Source organism: Entelurus aequoreus, linkage group LG07 (genome assembly GCF_033978785.1).
Source record: "Entelurus aequoreus isolate RoL-2023_Sb linkage group LG07, RoL_Eaeq_v1.1, whole genome shotgun sequence".
NCBI classification, from domain to species: Eukaryota; Metazoa; Chordata; class Actinopteri; order Syngnathiformes; family Syngnathidae; genus Entelurus; species Entelurus aequoreus.
Window position 1 is genome coordinate 4,291,854 of NC_084737.1, and position 14,105 is coordinate 4,305,958.

Here is a 14,105-nt window from a genome sequence, read left to right on the forward strand (position 1 = left end):
TGCGTGTACAATAGAGTGGGGCAGACCGCACTATTTCAACGACAATTTTGCATGTACTATACGGGGCATCACCATGGAAACGCTCATTTACTGCACATTCATGTTATCATGCTGTGGTGTTTTGCTGTTTCCAAACATGGCTACTTTTTACGAGCATTCCAAAGTGCGTCGACATTGACCCCACTTTTTTGTTGTTTTTGAACTGCACTCATTGGAGAGAGGCTGCACTTACTCCACTCAAGATGCATTCAAATACCTGCTTAAAAAGGTGTTTTTTTTCACAAAATATATTCTACGTGAAAAAAGCAAACGTCATTTAAAAATGTACTCAAGGACACCAAAACGCATTGAATTGATTTTAATCAGCCCCTCGCGTCCTCTAGCAGTTATAAAATGATGTTGCTGAATAGACTAATATTTTTAATCTCAGACTGTCCAAAATGTTGACACGCTCGCGTAGGACGGAGGACGATTCTCATCTGTTCATCGTCTATCTGTGATGAGTGTTGATAAATCACACTGCGAGTGCTAAATTATTATATTTGCATCTTCTCTTCCCAGTATTTTACCAGCATATATTTTGCACAATAATGAAGACAAGAGATGCTAAATGGACTGCACGCCTTTTTCTCCACTTTACGCACATTTAGTAGATCAGCTTTGCGTGTGCTATGAAGTTGTAGTACACACAAACCTTTAGTAAATCAGGCCCAGTGTGTTGTACTTATTGCACAACAGCTGTTTGGTTGCAACGTGCATCTTCATTGCAGTTTTGGAGGTGTTGAAATCGCCATGTAAAATCACTAATGCTAATCAATAGCATGTGTATGGCAAAGCCAATGTAAATTAGCACAGGGCTAGCACATTTTGAAAGGTGAAACCTTACTTTTTTAGCCCAGTCTATCAGGCATACCTTCATGACGTCATGTGCAACAAAGATTCATCAAAATATTATTTTACGTGACTCAGTACTTGGTAGCACCGAAGGAATTTGGTTGGTAGCCATAAAATTACAAAATTCTGTACCCATCCCTAACTTTTATATATATTTTAAAAGTTTAAAGATGCTAAAGCCAATCCAATGTACTGTAGGTCAATGTATGCTAAGCTATCTGGCCAATCGTAACTAATAATAATAATAATGTATCATTTTTTTTTGACATTATCAGTCCCTCCAAGATTTCGCTATCTTATTTGAGATTGTTGCGGCCTAAAATGTCTTAATATGCGGCAGCTCTTTCCAGACGGTTACGACAAGAGTTACGATGTTTGGAGAATTTTTTTTTTCAGTAAAGTGTAATCAACTTTTGATTGTGAGAATTTATCAAATTCATCTTCAAAAACCACAGGATGAAAAATTTTTTTTTAAAAAAAGGAAAAATACTGTATTGATGTTCTACTCATTTTATACCGCAGAGACTTAAAGTAGACACTAGATGGCAGTAAAGGCACCTTTTTTAATTACTGTACTGTTTAAATCATTATAACTAATGGTTCATTATAATTATAGAAAGAAACGCTACAAAAGGCTTCTTCTTCTTCTTCGGTGTCGTCCACAAATGTATCTAATATATAAATCATACTTGCCAACCCTCCCGTTTTTAGCGGGAGACTCCCGGTATTCAGTGCCTCTCCCGATAACCTCCCGGCAGAAATTTTCTCCCGACAAACTCCCGGTATTCAGCCGGAGCTGGAGGCCACGCCCCCTCTAGCTCAATGCGGACCTGAGTGGGGACAGCCTGTTCTCACGTCCGCTTTCCCACAATATAAACAGCTTGCCTGCCCAATGACGTCATAACATCTACGGCTTTTAGAGAGTAGAGTGCACAACTGCGCACACAACAAGGAGACGAAGCAGAAGAACGAGGGAGTTACAGACATGGCGACGCCGTCGACGAGCAAGATGAAGAAATACGCTTGCAAGTTCCAAAACGAATGGAAACAAGAATTTCAGTTCATCCAGGACAGTTCGAAGGGGAAGGGGTATGTAATTATGTTGCCTGTACATTTTGTAGAACAGACTTCTCCATTGAACACGGTGGCCGAGTCATGAACGAAGGAAAAGTTAAACAGGACAATACTGCCATCTACTGGATAGCCCCCGGAACACTGAAATTCAAGTATTTATTTTATTTATATGTATAATAAATAAATATATATACATAAATATATAGCTAGAATTCACTGAAAGTCAAGTATTTCATACATATATATATATATATGAAATACTTGAGTTGGTGAATTCTAGCTGTAAACATACTCTCCTCTTAACCACGCCCCAACCACACCCCCCCACCCCCCACCTCCCGATATTGGAGGTCTCAAGGTTGGCAAGTATGATATAAATATATGTTAGTTAGGAAGTGAGCATGTTTATTACCCAGAAGGCTTAGCACTGTAGACGGGATCCAGAAGTAGCGCTAAACTATGCGGGAGGACAACAATTGTGCCATGTAAGGAATAAATAGTTGAAATATAGATAGGTTTTGATCAGACAGTTCGGAGACAAATTAGAGGCTGATTGGCCGAAATATTGGGGGAAGTTGAAGGCATTGGACAAAGTGGTGAGGCCGCGCATCATTATTTGACAGGGATTGGTTGAATTTGGATGATTGTGACAGCGCAAAGTCCTGGAGAGACTGCCATTAAAAAAGCCGCTGTGGACCAAAAATGGAAACTTTGGACACCCCAGATCTAGCGAGTTTGGACTTGACATGAACGAGCGCTTGCTTCAGCTTTCTTATTTCAAATAAATGATCCTGTGGAAAAGCAGGGATTAGTAAGCATGCGTCGTCAACCTCAAGAGATCCAATCCTCTCGTACTTTCTTGAAGCGAGGGCCAGAGAACTGAGCCACAAATATGACGAGGCGTACATGAGTCTTCCGTATGCGGCATGTTGTCGAGCATTAAATCCCACGTGGGAGGTGGTCTAAAAATAGTCCCCGCCTCTGATGGGCTGAGAAGCTATAGTGACAACGCCAAGCTAGGGATACTTGTGCGAGTCAGGAGGAAAGGGAAAGTGTCGGTGAAGGAATAGTTGTTGCCAGGTTGTAGGTGGAGTTTTGAGATGAAGACTGAGGGGACGCTAGCGGACTATAAATGGGCCGCGCGGAGATGGGTAAAGGTGGGGAGTATTGAGCAGCGGTGGCAGATGTTGGCGAGTCCGAGCTCACCTCATCGCCCTCCTCCGAGTCCCACACTTCACTTTGCAAGTAGTCCGCAAACAAGGCCTTGGCGCGTTGCAGGATCCGGCTGAGATTGTGGCGCCGCACCAGCCGATCAAAGTGCATGGCGAGCTCGTTGTAATCCAGGCTGTTCTTGATGATGTGGTCTCGGTGTTCCAGCAGAATGGACAAGCACAAAAAAAGCATAAAAGGATTGCCTTTCCCGAACTCTTGGGGAGGTGGAAGCGAACACGGTTTGATGCTGGCCTCCGGTTTTGGCGAGGTGTCCATGTGAACCGCAGCGCTCGAGGGTTTGTTGCTAGGAGAATGCAGGATGTTGGAAGAGGGCCTGGAGCCAGCCTGTGACGAACCCCTCCCGAAAGGCAAGATTGGTGAGGAGAGAAAGGATCGATTTTGAGCATGGGAGTGAGATGTTGTTTTTACAGAAGGGTAGGCGGTCAAGTTCAAACCCGTACTCCTGAGCAACTGTGCAGGAGACGTGATTACTTTTGGGACAGTTCTTGATAAGGCCTCTCTTCCATTGGTTACGAATCCAAAGGTGGTCTGCGGAGGAGATTCCGGTGTAGCACCTGACCAACTGGAAGGTAAGCCTGAAGAGGAATGAGATGCAGGGCCAGCCTTCAAGACTGGTGGACCACTGAAGGACATGGGATGTGATGAGTCTGGAGGGAAGCCATTGTTACAGTATTTGATCAAAGGGGTTCTTTCTCCAGGATCCTCCTCACTGTCAGTGGTGGACTGACGGGTTGGAATGCGTGGTGACGACCGTGAATCGATCAAACTCTGTTGCTGCTTGGCATCCTTCCCATCGAAGCCATCCTCACTTTGGGCAGTGTAGTATTTAAACTCTCCAAAGCTCTCCTCAATAGAAGAAGCAGCCTTGCCTGGGGTGACTTTAGAAAGACCACCACTACTTCCAGGTCCTGCCGCTGCTGTGACCACATCAGGATCTTCTCTCGAGGGCCGAAGCATATGTTGCCTACGCTGCTTCTCTTTTATTTCCCAGTCTTGCTCAAGTCGATTGTCAGCGGGCTTTTTCTTGCTTGTGAAACGCGTCGTTTTGTCCGACGGCAACGGCGCTCCCCGCAGCTCCACTTCAGTTTCAGGAGGATCAGGAGGCAAGGAGCTCCAAGTAACCTCAAGCATCCTTAGAGCGTCATCAAAAGCAAACTCTCGCTTGAGCTCCAGGAGCAACCAGCGGTAACAGAAGAACAGGTCATCAGCTCCGCGGGAAACCAGGTAAGAGTAGAATTCATAATCCGAGTACTGCAAGAGTAATTTGAGATGCTGGAACTTAATAGACATCAGCTGTCCGTCGGGTCGGAAGTTCCCCTCCAGGCGTTTCATAATGCCACAAAAGCAAATGAAGGCATGTGCCTCATTATCCATAACGGCAAGTATAGGGGAGGCGATGTCACTCATGCCTTGACAGTACGAGATCTGGAAGAATAACAAATATCCATGAAATGATCAGACAGACAGTCTTCATTGTGAAAAAGACCTTGAATAAAAAAGCAAACATAAGAGCTATAAACACCTGCGGATGCGTGATGGCGAAGGTAGTAAGCAGGTCTGTGAGGGCAGTCAAATGTGGACTGTCCTCGGAGCCGGCGTAGTAGGGATGGGCACGGTCTGTCCTCAAGACATCTTTCAGTACGTTCCCTCGGATAAATTCAAGATCCTCGTGACTGACGTGAGATGTCCATTCGTTCTTCAGCTGGTCATACTCCCTTGTCTTCCGCTTCATGTAGTCCATTCTTTCCTGCCCACTCAGTCCGTCTGGGTAGACATTAAGGAGGTAGCGCCAAACAACCTAAAAAGAACAACAGTCATAAAGAAAACTTATTTCCGTTCAGAAAACTGAGAACTACATGTCAGTAAGTCTCGAGTCATAGTCATGAAGTGATAGTCACGGTTCTAATCAGTCATAGTCCCAGCCTACGGAAGTTTCCATTTGGTCTGTCCCCCAACTCTAATATGTTTGGACTTTTGGTAGGTTCCTCTGTTGCAGTAAAAACTAAAGTCGAGGCCTGTTTCCCCTTCCCAAGTCTGATGGTCAAAAAGTAATTTAGTCTTTGCTTCAACAGCCACCAGTGAAGCTGCCTGCACTTTCTGAACAACTCTCTGAGTAACAAAGAACACATTTTACTGTGTGAAGCCCTTCTTATAACCCACTGGTGGACAGGCGACTAAGGATCAGATCAGCACCCCTGGGGATGACCTAGGCTCCGGTTGAGCGCTGACAATACGATCAAGCTTGACAAACTAGAGGTTGTAGACCTAACAAGGTCACCGTTGACAAAGGGAAGCAGTGCTATGCTATGGGTGTGATGGGGACTCGGTCCGGCTGCGGGGCATTCTGGTAGACTCCGCATCCTCCACTTCAGAACTTCTTCCCAAAACACCTCTGAACTTGTGCGACCCCTGAACGAATCGAGCCAATCTTTGTAGTTTGGTGAAGAAGTATCGCATAAATGGTCATTTCCAATTTTCTCGATTAAATGCCCGCCATTGTTTCTATAAAGGTTATTTTTGCTTCCGCCGGCCAGGAAACCCCAGAAATGACCGGTAAACAATAACAAGCTGACCAATCACAGCCCTGCGGACCGCGTCGCCGCTGATTTTTTGGGATGTGCACGTCAAGGTCTGAGGGAGGACTACACTGCGTGACGTGAGAGTATATTCTAGGCCTAATTTGTTCAAAAGGCATTTCTACCTCAAAGAACTGCTCACCCCCAAATCCTCCACACGACACCTGCGCTCTGGACAGGCTAACCTCCTCCAACCTCCGAGGACAAAGCTCAGAACTATGGGAGACCGGGCTTTCTGCTCTGCTGCTCCCAGTCTGTGGAACGCTCTCCCTGACCACCTGAGGGCACCACAGACTGTGGATGCTTTAAAATAAGGCTTAAAAACCCTTATTTTTAAAAAAAGCCTTTTTTTAGATATATGTATTTACGTTTTTAAATGCACTGCAGCACTTCGAGGTTGTTTGCTCAAAGTAAAGTGCTTTTACAAATAAAATCTATCATTATTATTATTATTACTGCACCTTTCGTAGAGAAGGATCCACACCGCCGTGGTAGATCCGCAGTCTTAGCTCCTCGGGCCGTGTCAACTGTCCTTGTCCATTGAGGTAACTATGAAACTCAGTGTCATTCAGAGGTGGCTTGAAAGGCTTGATCTCCTCGCCGTAGGACCAGCTGAAAGCTTGCTGGACTCGAGAGAACGTCCGACCAACCTGAAACCAAACGTAAGGACCGCATGAGCACAGAGATTTGTGGCAAAGTGTGTGGAAGACAAAGAATCAAAGGAACCTGGGAGATTAAAGTCTGGGTGAAAGGAAGTGCTGCAGATGCCAAAGACCTCGTCCTGTCTGCGAGAAGCTGCTCCGAACCAATCACATCCTTAGGACTGATGATGTCCCAGTCCTCCATGACGGGACCTAAAATTGAACAAATAAACACTGTTGTAAAATAAGAAAGCGACTTCGCTAGCCATCCCTCGGCATCACCACGTTTCACAAGGAAATATTACATCCAAGACCAAAACCTGGTACAATAAACTTGTGGGATACTACTAGGGCTGGGCCATAAAACCATATCAATATATATCAATATCAATAAAAAATGTGTTTGATAAAAAAGTTTGATAATTTTATTTCTTCTTTGTCGGAAGAAAGGTGAAGTATGGAAGCAAGGTTGGTTGCATGAACAAAGGCACTCGAACTCTGGTAACCTAGCAACGCAGGAAGTGAGGACTGATCAGTGGGAGTGACATGCTAACAGCCAATCGGGTAACAGTATCAACTGCCACGTTTGGTTGCGCCATCTTGTTTGTCTCGCTGTTGATTCTCTACATGGAGTGAGAAGAGAAAGTAAAAACGAGTCACCTGGACAGTATGGCAGTTTTTTGGACCGTAGTCAGACCAATGTGGTGTGTAAATGATGCAAGGCAAGACCACTAATACCACACCACCTTAGCCGCGCTCACCCTTTAGAGCACAGCTGTGACTTCCTGGCACTAAACCTGCAGAAAATAGTTCTCAGGTTTCTCTATGTTTACATTTTCACACTTTGCACTATTTTATTACACTTTATGAAGCATTTCTTACATATTCATGATTTTTGTACCTTCATTTTATGAGATTATTGTGAAGTGTTCAATGTGATTTTACTATTTTGTTTACATTGTTTTCCATGCTTGTGTTGACATTTACTTTCCTTTCTGCCTTGACAGCTGAGAGATTATAACATTTAATATACCGTATTTTTCGGACTATAAGGCGCACTTAAAATCCTTTTATTTTTGCAAAACTCAACAGTGCGCCTTATAACCCGGTGCGCCCTAATGCAGTGTTTTCCAATCTTTTTTGAGGCAAGGCACATTTTCTTCATTAAAAAATGCGGAGGCACACCACCAGCAGAAAACGTTAAAAAATGAAACTCCACCAGGTCGTCATGCCTTATTTTGAGTTTGTTGGTGTTTTCCTGTGTGTAGTGCTTTAGTTATTGTCTTGCGCTCTTATTTTGGTGGCCCTTCCTGTTTTGTTGGTGTTTTCCTGTAGCAGTTTCATGTCTTCCTTTGAGCGCTATTCCCCGCACCTGCTTTGTGTTAGCAAGCAAGGCTATTTACATTGTTGCTATCCTTCTTTGTGTGGACATTGTTGATTGCCATGTCATGTTCGGATGTACTTTGTGGACGCCGTAAGTTTTTGCTTTCGTCCAGCATTCTGTCTCTGTTTACTTTGTAGCCAGTTCAGTTTGACTTTCGTTTTGCATAGCCATAGCCTTTTTCTTTTGTTCATTTTTGGTTTAAAGCATAACATACCTTTTTACCTGCACCCTGCCTCCCGCTGTGCTCTGCATATTGGGATCACAACAAACCATCCTCGTCTCAGCCGACACATTCCGACTTTTACAAAGCAATGAACTACCTGCTGCCACCTACTGACATGGAGTATTACGTGGTTACCCTGCCCAGTTCTACACAGCACAGACACCTTCATAACAATATGTAATATGTACAATATACACACTGCAAGTATATATATCATGTAGTAACAGACACCTTCATAACAATATGTAATATGTACAATATACACACTGCAAGTATATATATCATGTAGTAACAGACACCTTCATAACAATATGTAATATGTACAATATACACACTGCAAGTATATATATCATGTAGTAACAGACACCTTCATAACAATATGTAATATGTACAATATACACACTGCAAGTATATATATATAATAAATATAAAAAAGATCGAAAATAGACCATTCATTAGCAGTGCGCCTTATAATCCGATGCGCCCTATGGTCCGGAAAATACGGTACTTTTTTAATCCTAGTCATTATTTTCGATTGGTCATATAAATATCAATAATGACTGATATCAAAAGACTTCTATCGTGATACAGTTTTAAGCCATATGGCCCAGCTCTAGATACTGCAAAATGTTCCAAATATGAAGTGTTGGAAAGAGAGTAAACCCGGTGTGAAACTGTACTTTTTATGCGGTTCAAAAAGATGTAAAAATATGTATTTTGCTTCCCGTCAAAAGCAGAAGTATCAGTAATAGTTACTCAGCATTGTTCATACTGTATGTACTACAGTCACTCTGCTGCTCTTTTCTTTCTCTCTGCAACTTGGATTACTATCTTTCTTGTCCAAATATCATTTTTCTTTGTCCTGGCCAGCCAGTGAGTCCCAAAGCTAAGGTGTTCTGTCCTGTCCTACAATCTCCTCCTCTGGTTACTAGATCATTTCTACAGCATTTTCAAGCAGAGACTGGCTGTGTGTGCCACGCGGGACCTGAGCGTACATTACGTGTCCTTACTGTCCTCTGAAGGTTTCACGTCCATCTTGAGTTGCAGATACGGCTTGGCTGCGCTGGCAAAGGCAACATCCAAATCCCCGTCGGACGTCAACGTCAGGAACATTTCCGCAGCGCCTCCACTTCGGGACATGTAACTGATCTCAAAATTCCGCTTCCTAGGGAAACAGAAGACATTTTGACCTTGCCAGGATAATTGTCTCTGATCCACGGGATCCGAGTTTCTCACCCGTTCAAGTCAAAGGCCTTGATGAGAATATGCTGCAACACCTCCAGCGACGTGATCTGAGGGTCCACAGCAAAGGAGCGGAAGTCCACAGGAAGAACTCCGTCACTTTTCTGAAATGCATTATGACATCACAATCTGAAAACAAGTCACGCTAATTAGGGCTGCAACTTTAGATCCATGACTTAATGGAATAAAAGGCACTTTAGAGCATCAATGCCTGTTTTAGGGAAAATAGTTGAAATAGAGAAATATTTTTCTGCCTGCTACAACATGTGTGCATGAATAAGAAGAATGATCCAGTTTGCCAAACTACAAATGATGGCACCCACACACCACCGCTCTCATGGACGCTCCATTGCGTGGAAACAATGTCTATGTCTTTAAGGCCCTCCGATTGATCAAGTTTGATTAGTTGCACACATTAAACAATGTCTATGTCTTTAAGGCCCTCCGATTGATCAGGTTTGATTAGTTGCACACATTAAACAATGTCTATGTCTTTAAGGCCCTCCGATTGATCAAGTTTGATTATGTGGTCCGCCATTAAATTTCACGTATCCTGCGACATCATTTATGTGGCCCGTCACTTCATTTTACGTGGCCCGTCACTTCATTTTACGTGGCCCGCCACTTCATTTTAATGGCCTGTCACTATATTTTATGTAGTCCACCACATTATTTTCCGTTATTTTATGTGGCCCGCCACATCATTTTACGTGCACCACCACATCATTTTAATGGCCTGCCACTATATTTTATGTAGTCCGCCACATTGTGTTAAGTGGCCCAACCACGTCATTTATGTCATTCGCCACATCATTTTATGTGGTCAGCCACATTATTTTATGTGGTCAGCCACATTATTTTATGTGGCCCGCCACGTCATTCGCCACACCATTTTATGTGGAAGACCACATCATTTTATGCGTCCCACATATCATTTTACGTGGTGCCGCCACCTCATTTTAATGGCTTGCCCCATTATTTTAAATGGCCCGCCACTTCATTCGCCACATCATTTTATGTGCCCAGTCACGTCATTTTACCATCTCATTGGTCCGCCACGTCATTTTACGTGGCCCACCAATTTATTTTAAGTGGCCCGCCACGTCATTTATGTGGTCTACTTAGTTCGTTAGTTAGTTAATGTGGTCTGCCACATCATTTTAAGTGGCCGTCCAAGTCATTTATGTCATCCGTCACATTATTTTAAATGGCCCTCCACATCATTTTATGTGCCTCACCACATCATTTTATGTGGTTCCGCCTCAATATTTTAGTGGCCCTTCACGTCATTTTATGTGGTTCCGCCTCAATATTTTAGTGGCCCTTCACGTCATTTTATGTGGTTCCGCCTCAATATTTTAGTGGCCCTCCATATCATTTTATGTGCCTCACCACATCATTTTATGTGGTTCCGCCTCAATATTTTAGTGGCCCTCCATATCATTTTATGTGCCTCACCACATCATTTTATGTGGTTCCGCCTCAATATTTTAGTGGCCCTTCACGTCATTTTATGTGGTTCCGCCTCAATATTTTAGTGGCCCTCCATATCATTTTATGTGCCTCACCACATCATTTTATGTGGTTCCGCCTCAATATTTTAGTGGCCCTCCATATCATTTTATGTGCCTCAACACATCATTTTATGTGGTTCCGCCTCAATATTTTAGTGGCCCTTCACGTCATTTTATGTGGTTCCGCCTCAATATTTTAGTGGCCCTCCATATCATTTTATGTGCCTCACCACATCATTTTATGTGCCTCACCACATCATTTTATGTGGTTCCGCCTCAATATTTTAGTGGCCCGCCACATCATTTTATGTGGTTCCGCCACAATATTTCAAATGGCCAGCCACATTATTCTAAGTGGCCCTCCACATAATTTTATGTCCCCGACCACGTCATTTGATGTTGTTCCGCCTCAATATTTTAGTGGCCCTCCACATCATTTTATGTGGTTCCGCCTCAATATTTTAGTGGCCCTCCACATCATTTTATGTGGTTCCGCATCAATATTTTAGTGGCCCTCCACATCATTTTATGTGCCTCACAACATCATTTTATGTGGTTCCGCCACAATATTTTAGTGGCCCTCCACATCATTTTATGTGCCTCACCACATCATTTTATGTGGTTCCGCCACAATATTTTAGTGGCCCTCCACATCATTTTGTGGTTCCGCCTCAATATTTTAAATGGCCAGCCACATTATTCTAAGTGGCCCTCCACATAATTTTATGTCCCCGACCACGTCATTTTATGTTGTTCCGCCTCAATATTTTAGTGGCCCTCCACATCATTTTATGTGGTTCCGCCTCAATATTTTAGTGGCCCTCCACATCATTTTATGTGGTTCCGCATCAATATTTTAGTGGCCCTCCACATCATTTTATGTGCCTCACAACATCATTTTATGTGGTTCCGCCACAATATTTTAGTGGCCCTCCACATCATTTTATGTGCCTCACCACATCATTTTATGTGGTTCCGCCACAATATTTTAGTGGCCCTCCACATCATTTTGTGGTTCCGCCTCAATATTTTAAATGGCCAGCCACATTATTCTAAGTGGCCCTCCACATAATTTTATGTCCCCGACCACATCATTTTATGTTGTTCCGCCACAATATTTTAGTGGCCCGCCACAATATTTTAGTGGCCCTCAACATCATTTCATGTGGTCCGCCACATCATTTTGATGGCCTGTCACTTTATTTTATGTAGTCCGACATACAATTTGAAGTGACCTGCCACGTCATGTCATCTGCCGCACCATTTTATGTGCCCCACCACATTACTTCATGTGGTTCCGCCATATTATTGTAAGTGGCCCTCCACGTCATTTTATGTGGTCCACCACAATATTTTATGTGGTTCGGCCACATTATTTTAAGTGGCCCTCAAATTCATATCCAACAATTGCGAGAACGACTTTTTATTGTCAATATCGGCTGCTGAGTGGGGCGGCATAGCTCGGTTGGTAGAGCGGCCGGGCCAGCAACTTGAGGGTTCCAGGTTCAATCCCCGCTTCTGCCAACCTAGTCACTGCCGTTGTGTCCTTGGGCAAGACAATTTACCCACCTGCTCCCAGTGCCACCCACACTGCTTTAAATGGAACTTAGATATTGGCTTTCACTATGTAAAGTGCTTTGAGTCACTAGAGAAAAGTGCTATATAAATATAATTCACTTCACTGAGTTTCATTTTTAATGTGTTCTGCTGGTGGCCTCAGAATTTTTTCAGTGGAAAAAAATGTGCCTCGGCTTAGAAAAGGTTGAAAAAGACTAATTTAGTGGGATCTTAGTAGTTTTAACGTCACCCCCTACTTGTGCACTGAGGCCACCTCATGTATTGTAAGTACAGTAATAGACATTTTTAACGTCACCCCCTACTTGTGCACTGAGGCCACCTCATGTATTGTAAGTACAGTAATAGACATTTTTAACGTCACCCCCTACTTGTGCACTGAGGCCACCTCATATATTGTAAGTACAGTAATAGACATCTTTAACGTCACCCCCTACTTGTGCACTGAGCCACCTCATGTATTGTAAGTACAGTAATAGACATTTTTAACGTCACCCCCTACTTGTGCACTGAGGCCACCTCATGTATTGTAAGTACAGTAATAGACATTTTTAACGTCACCCCCTACTTGTGCACTGAGGCCACCTCATATATTGTAAGTACAGTAATAGACATTTTTAACGTCACCCCCTACTTGTGCACTGAGGCCACCTCATATATTGTAAGTACAGTAATAGACATTTTTAACGTCACCCCCTACTTGTGCACTGAGGCCACCTCATGTATTGTAAGTACAGTAATAGACATTTTTAATGTGCAATATGAAACAATATTTTGTGTGCTAATCTCATCTAACAAGACATTAGTGATCGCAGCCTATTGGCGCTGCTGACGCACCAAGCGCGTGCACGCGTGCGCACATGGGTGACGTCATTCTCGACTCCTTTGACGTTTGGCTCAAAGGTACATTGTTTATACTTGGCGTGCTGCTATTATTGTCGTCTTCTACATTTTGACTGGCAATGTCAGGTCTGATAAGACATGTTGTGCTCTGTCAAAACAAGATGACGTAAAGAAAGAATGGCCTTTTAACAACAACAATGGTGACGATGGAGCTGTGACCAATTCCGCCGGTTGCAGCGGCACTCATACTTTCTCAGACTCAGTTGTTGTACTCATGTATTATTTGCGTATAGAGACTATGCGTATATGATATATGATAGGAAACAGTCAAATAATTGTACATAGGTTAGAAGCTAGCTGGCCAACATACCTTTACTTTGACTCGAACCACCTCCCTCTCCTCCTCGCCCGCCATTTTAATAAATCCGTTTTTAGATCAGCGTGGCTCCTTGAAAAACGATCTTTCTTCCATCTACAGCAACATTGTGATCAATAACACGATCAGGTTAGCCGAGGGGCTTCGCTACGGCTCTTCTTCACCTTTACTCAAACTATGTGGGCGTGTTGCTGCCCCCTTCCGGTCGTCTTCTTTGCTACATTATTCCATTTCAAAAAGAGAATGGAAAGACACAACATTTTTCTGTGTTGGTGTCGAAGAGCAAAAACTAAATTGTTTGAGTACATTTTATATTTCATATAACAAACATTTAAATTCCCTGTAATCAGAAACGGAAAACAGACCAAAACGGATGTTTTTCTTTTTCATATTCTGACACCGGAAGTTTTATTTCCAAAGTAAAAGCGTTGTGGCTGGCTAAAATGTACTCAGACATTTTACAAATGGCACAAAGAGGTCTGATATATACAGACATCCCTGTCCATATATCACACGAAAGTGGAGACAAA

The 14,105-nt window shown here is 43.2% G+C and overlaps 1 protein-coding gene across 1 annotated transcript; it reads right to left on the reverse strand.

The window, feature by feature from the left end:
* Window positions 1-2,317: 2,317 nt before the first annotated feature.
* Window positions 2,318-13,739, reverse strand: tbc1d25 (TBC1 domain family, member 25). Its single transcript, XM_062052430.1, has 7 exons — window positions 13,570-13,739; window positions 9,262-9,371; window positions 9,036-9,190; window positions 6,504-6,631; window positions 6,239-6,427; window positions 4,724-4,999; window positions 2,318-4,626 (listed from the first exon to the last, which is right to left on the reverse strand). The coding sequence occupies exons 1-7, from the start codon at window positions 13,612-13,614 to the stop codon at window positions 3,004-3,006; spliced, it is 2,526 nt and encodes an 841-aa protein (XP_061908414.1). The 5' UTR covers window positions 13,615-13,739; the 3' UTR covers window positions 2,318-3,003.
* Window positions 13,740-14,105: the final 366 nt, after the last annotated feature.

What these genes read in the sequence shown, in the direction of transcription:
- tbc1d25 (XM_062052430.1), bottom strand. Translation starts at nt 13,614, where the DNA reads ATGGCGGGCGAGGAGGAGAGGGAGGTGGTTCGAGTCAAAGTAAAG. An exon ending in AAGGCCTTTGACTTGAACGG is followed by an intron (nt 9,191 to 9,261) that starts GTGAGAAACTCG and finishes CTGTTTCCCTAG; the next exon opens with GAAGCGGAATTTTGAGATCA. An exon ending in TGGATCCTTCTCTACGAAAG is followed by an intron (nt 5,000 to 6,238) that starts GTGCAGTAATAA and finishes TGTTCTTTTTAG; the next exon opens with GTTGTTTGGCGCTACCTCCT.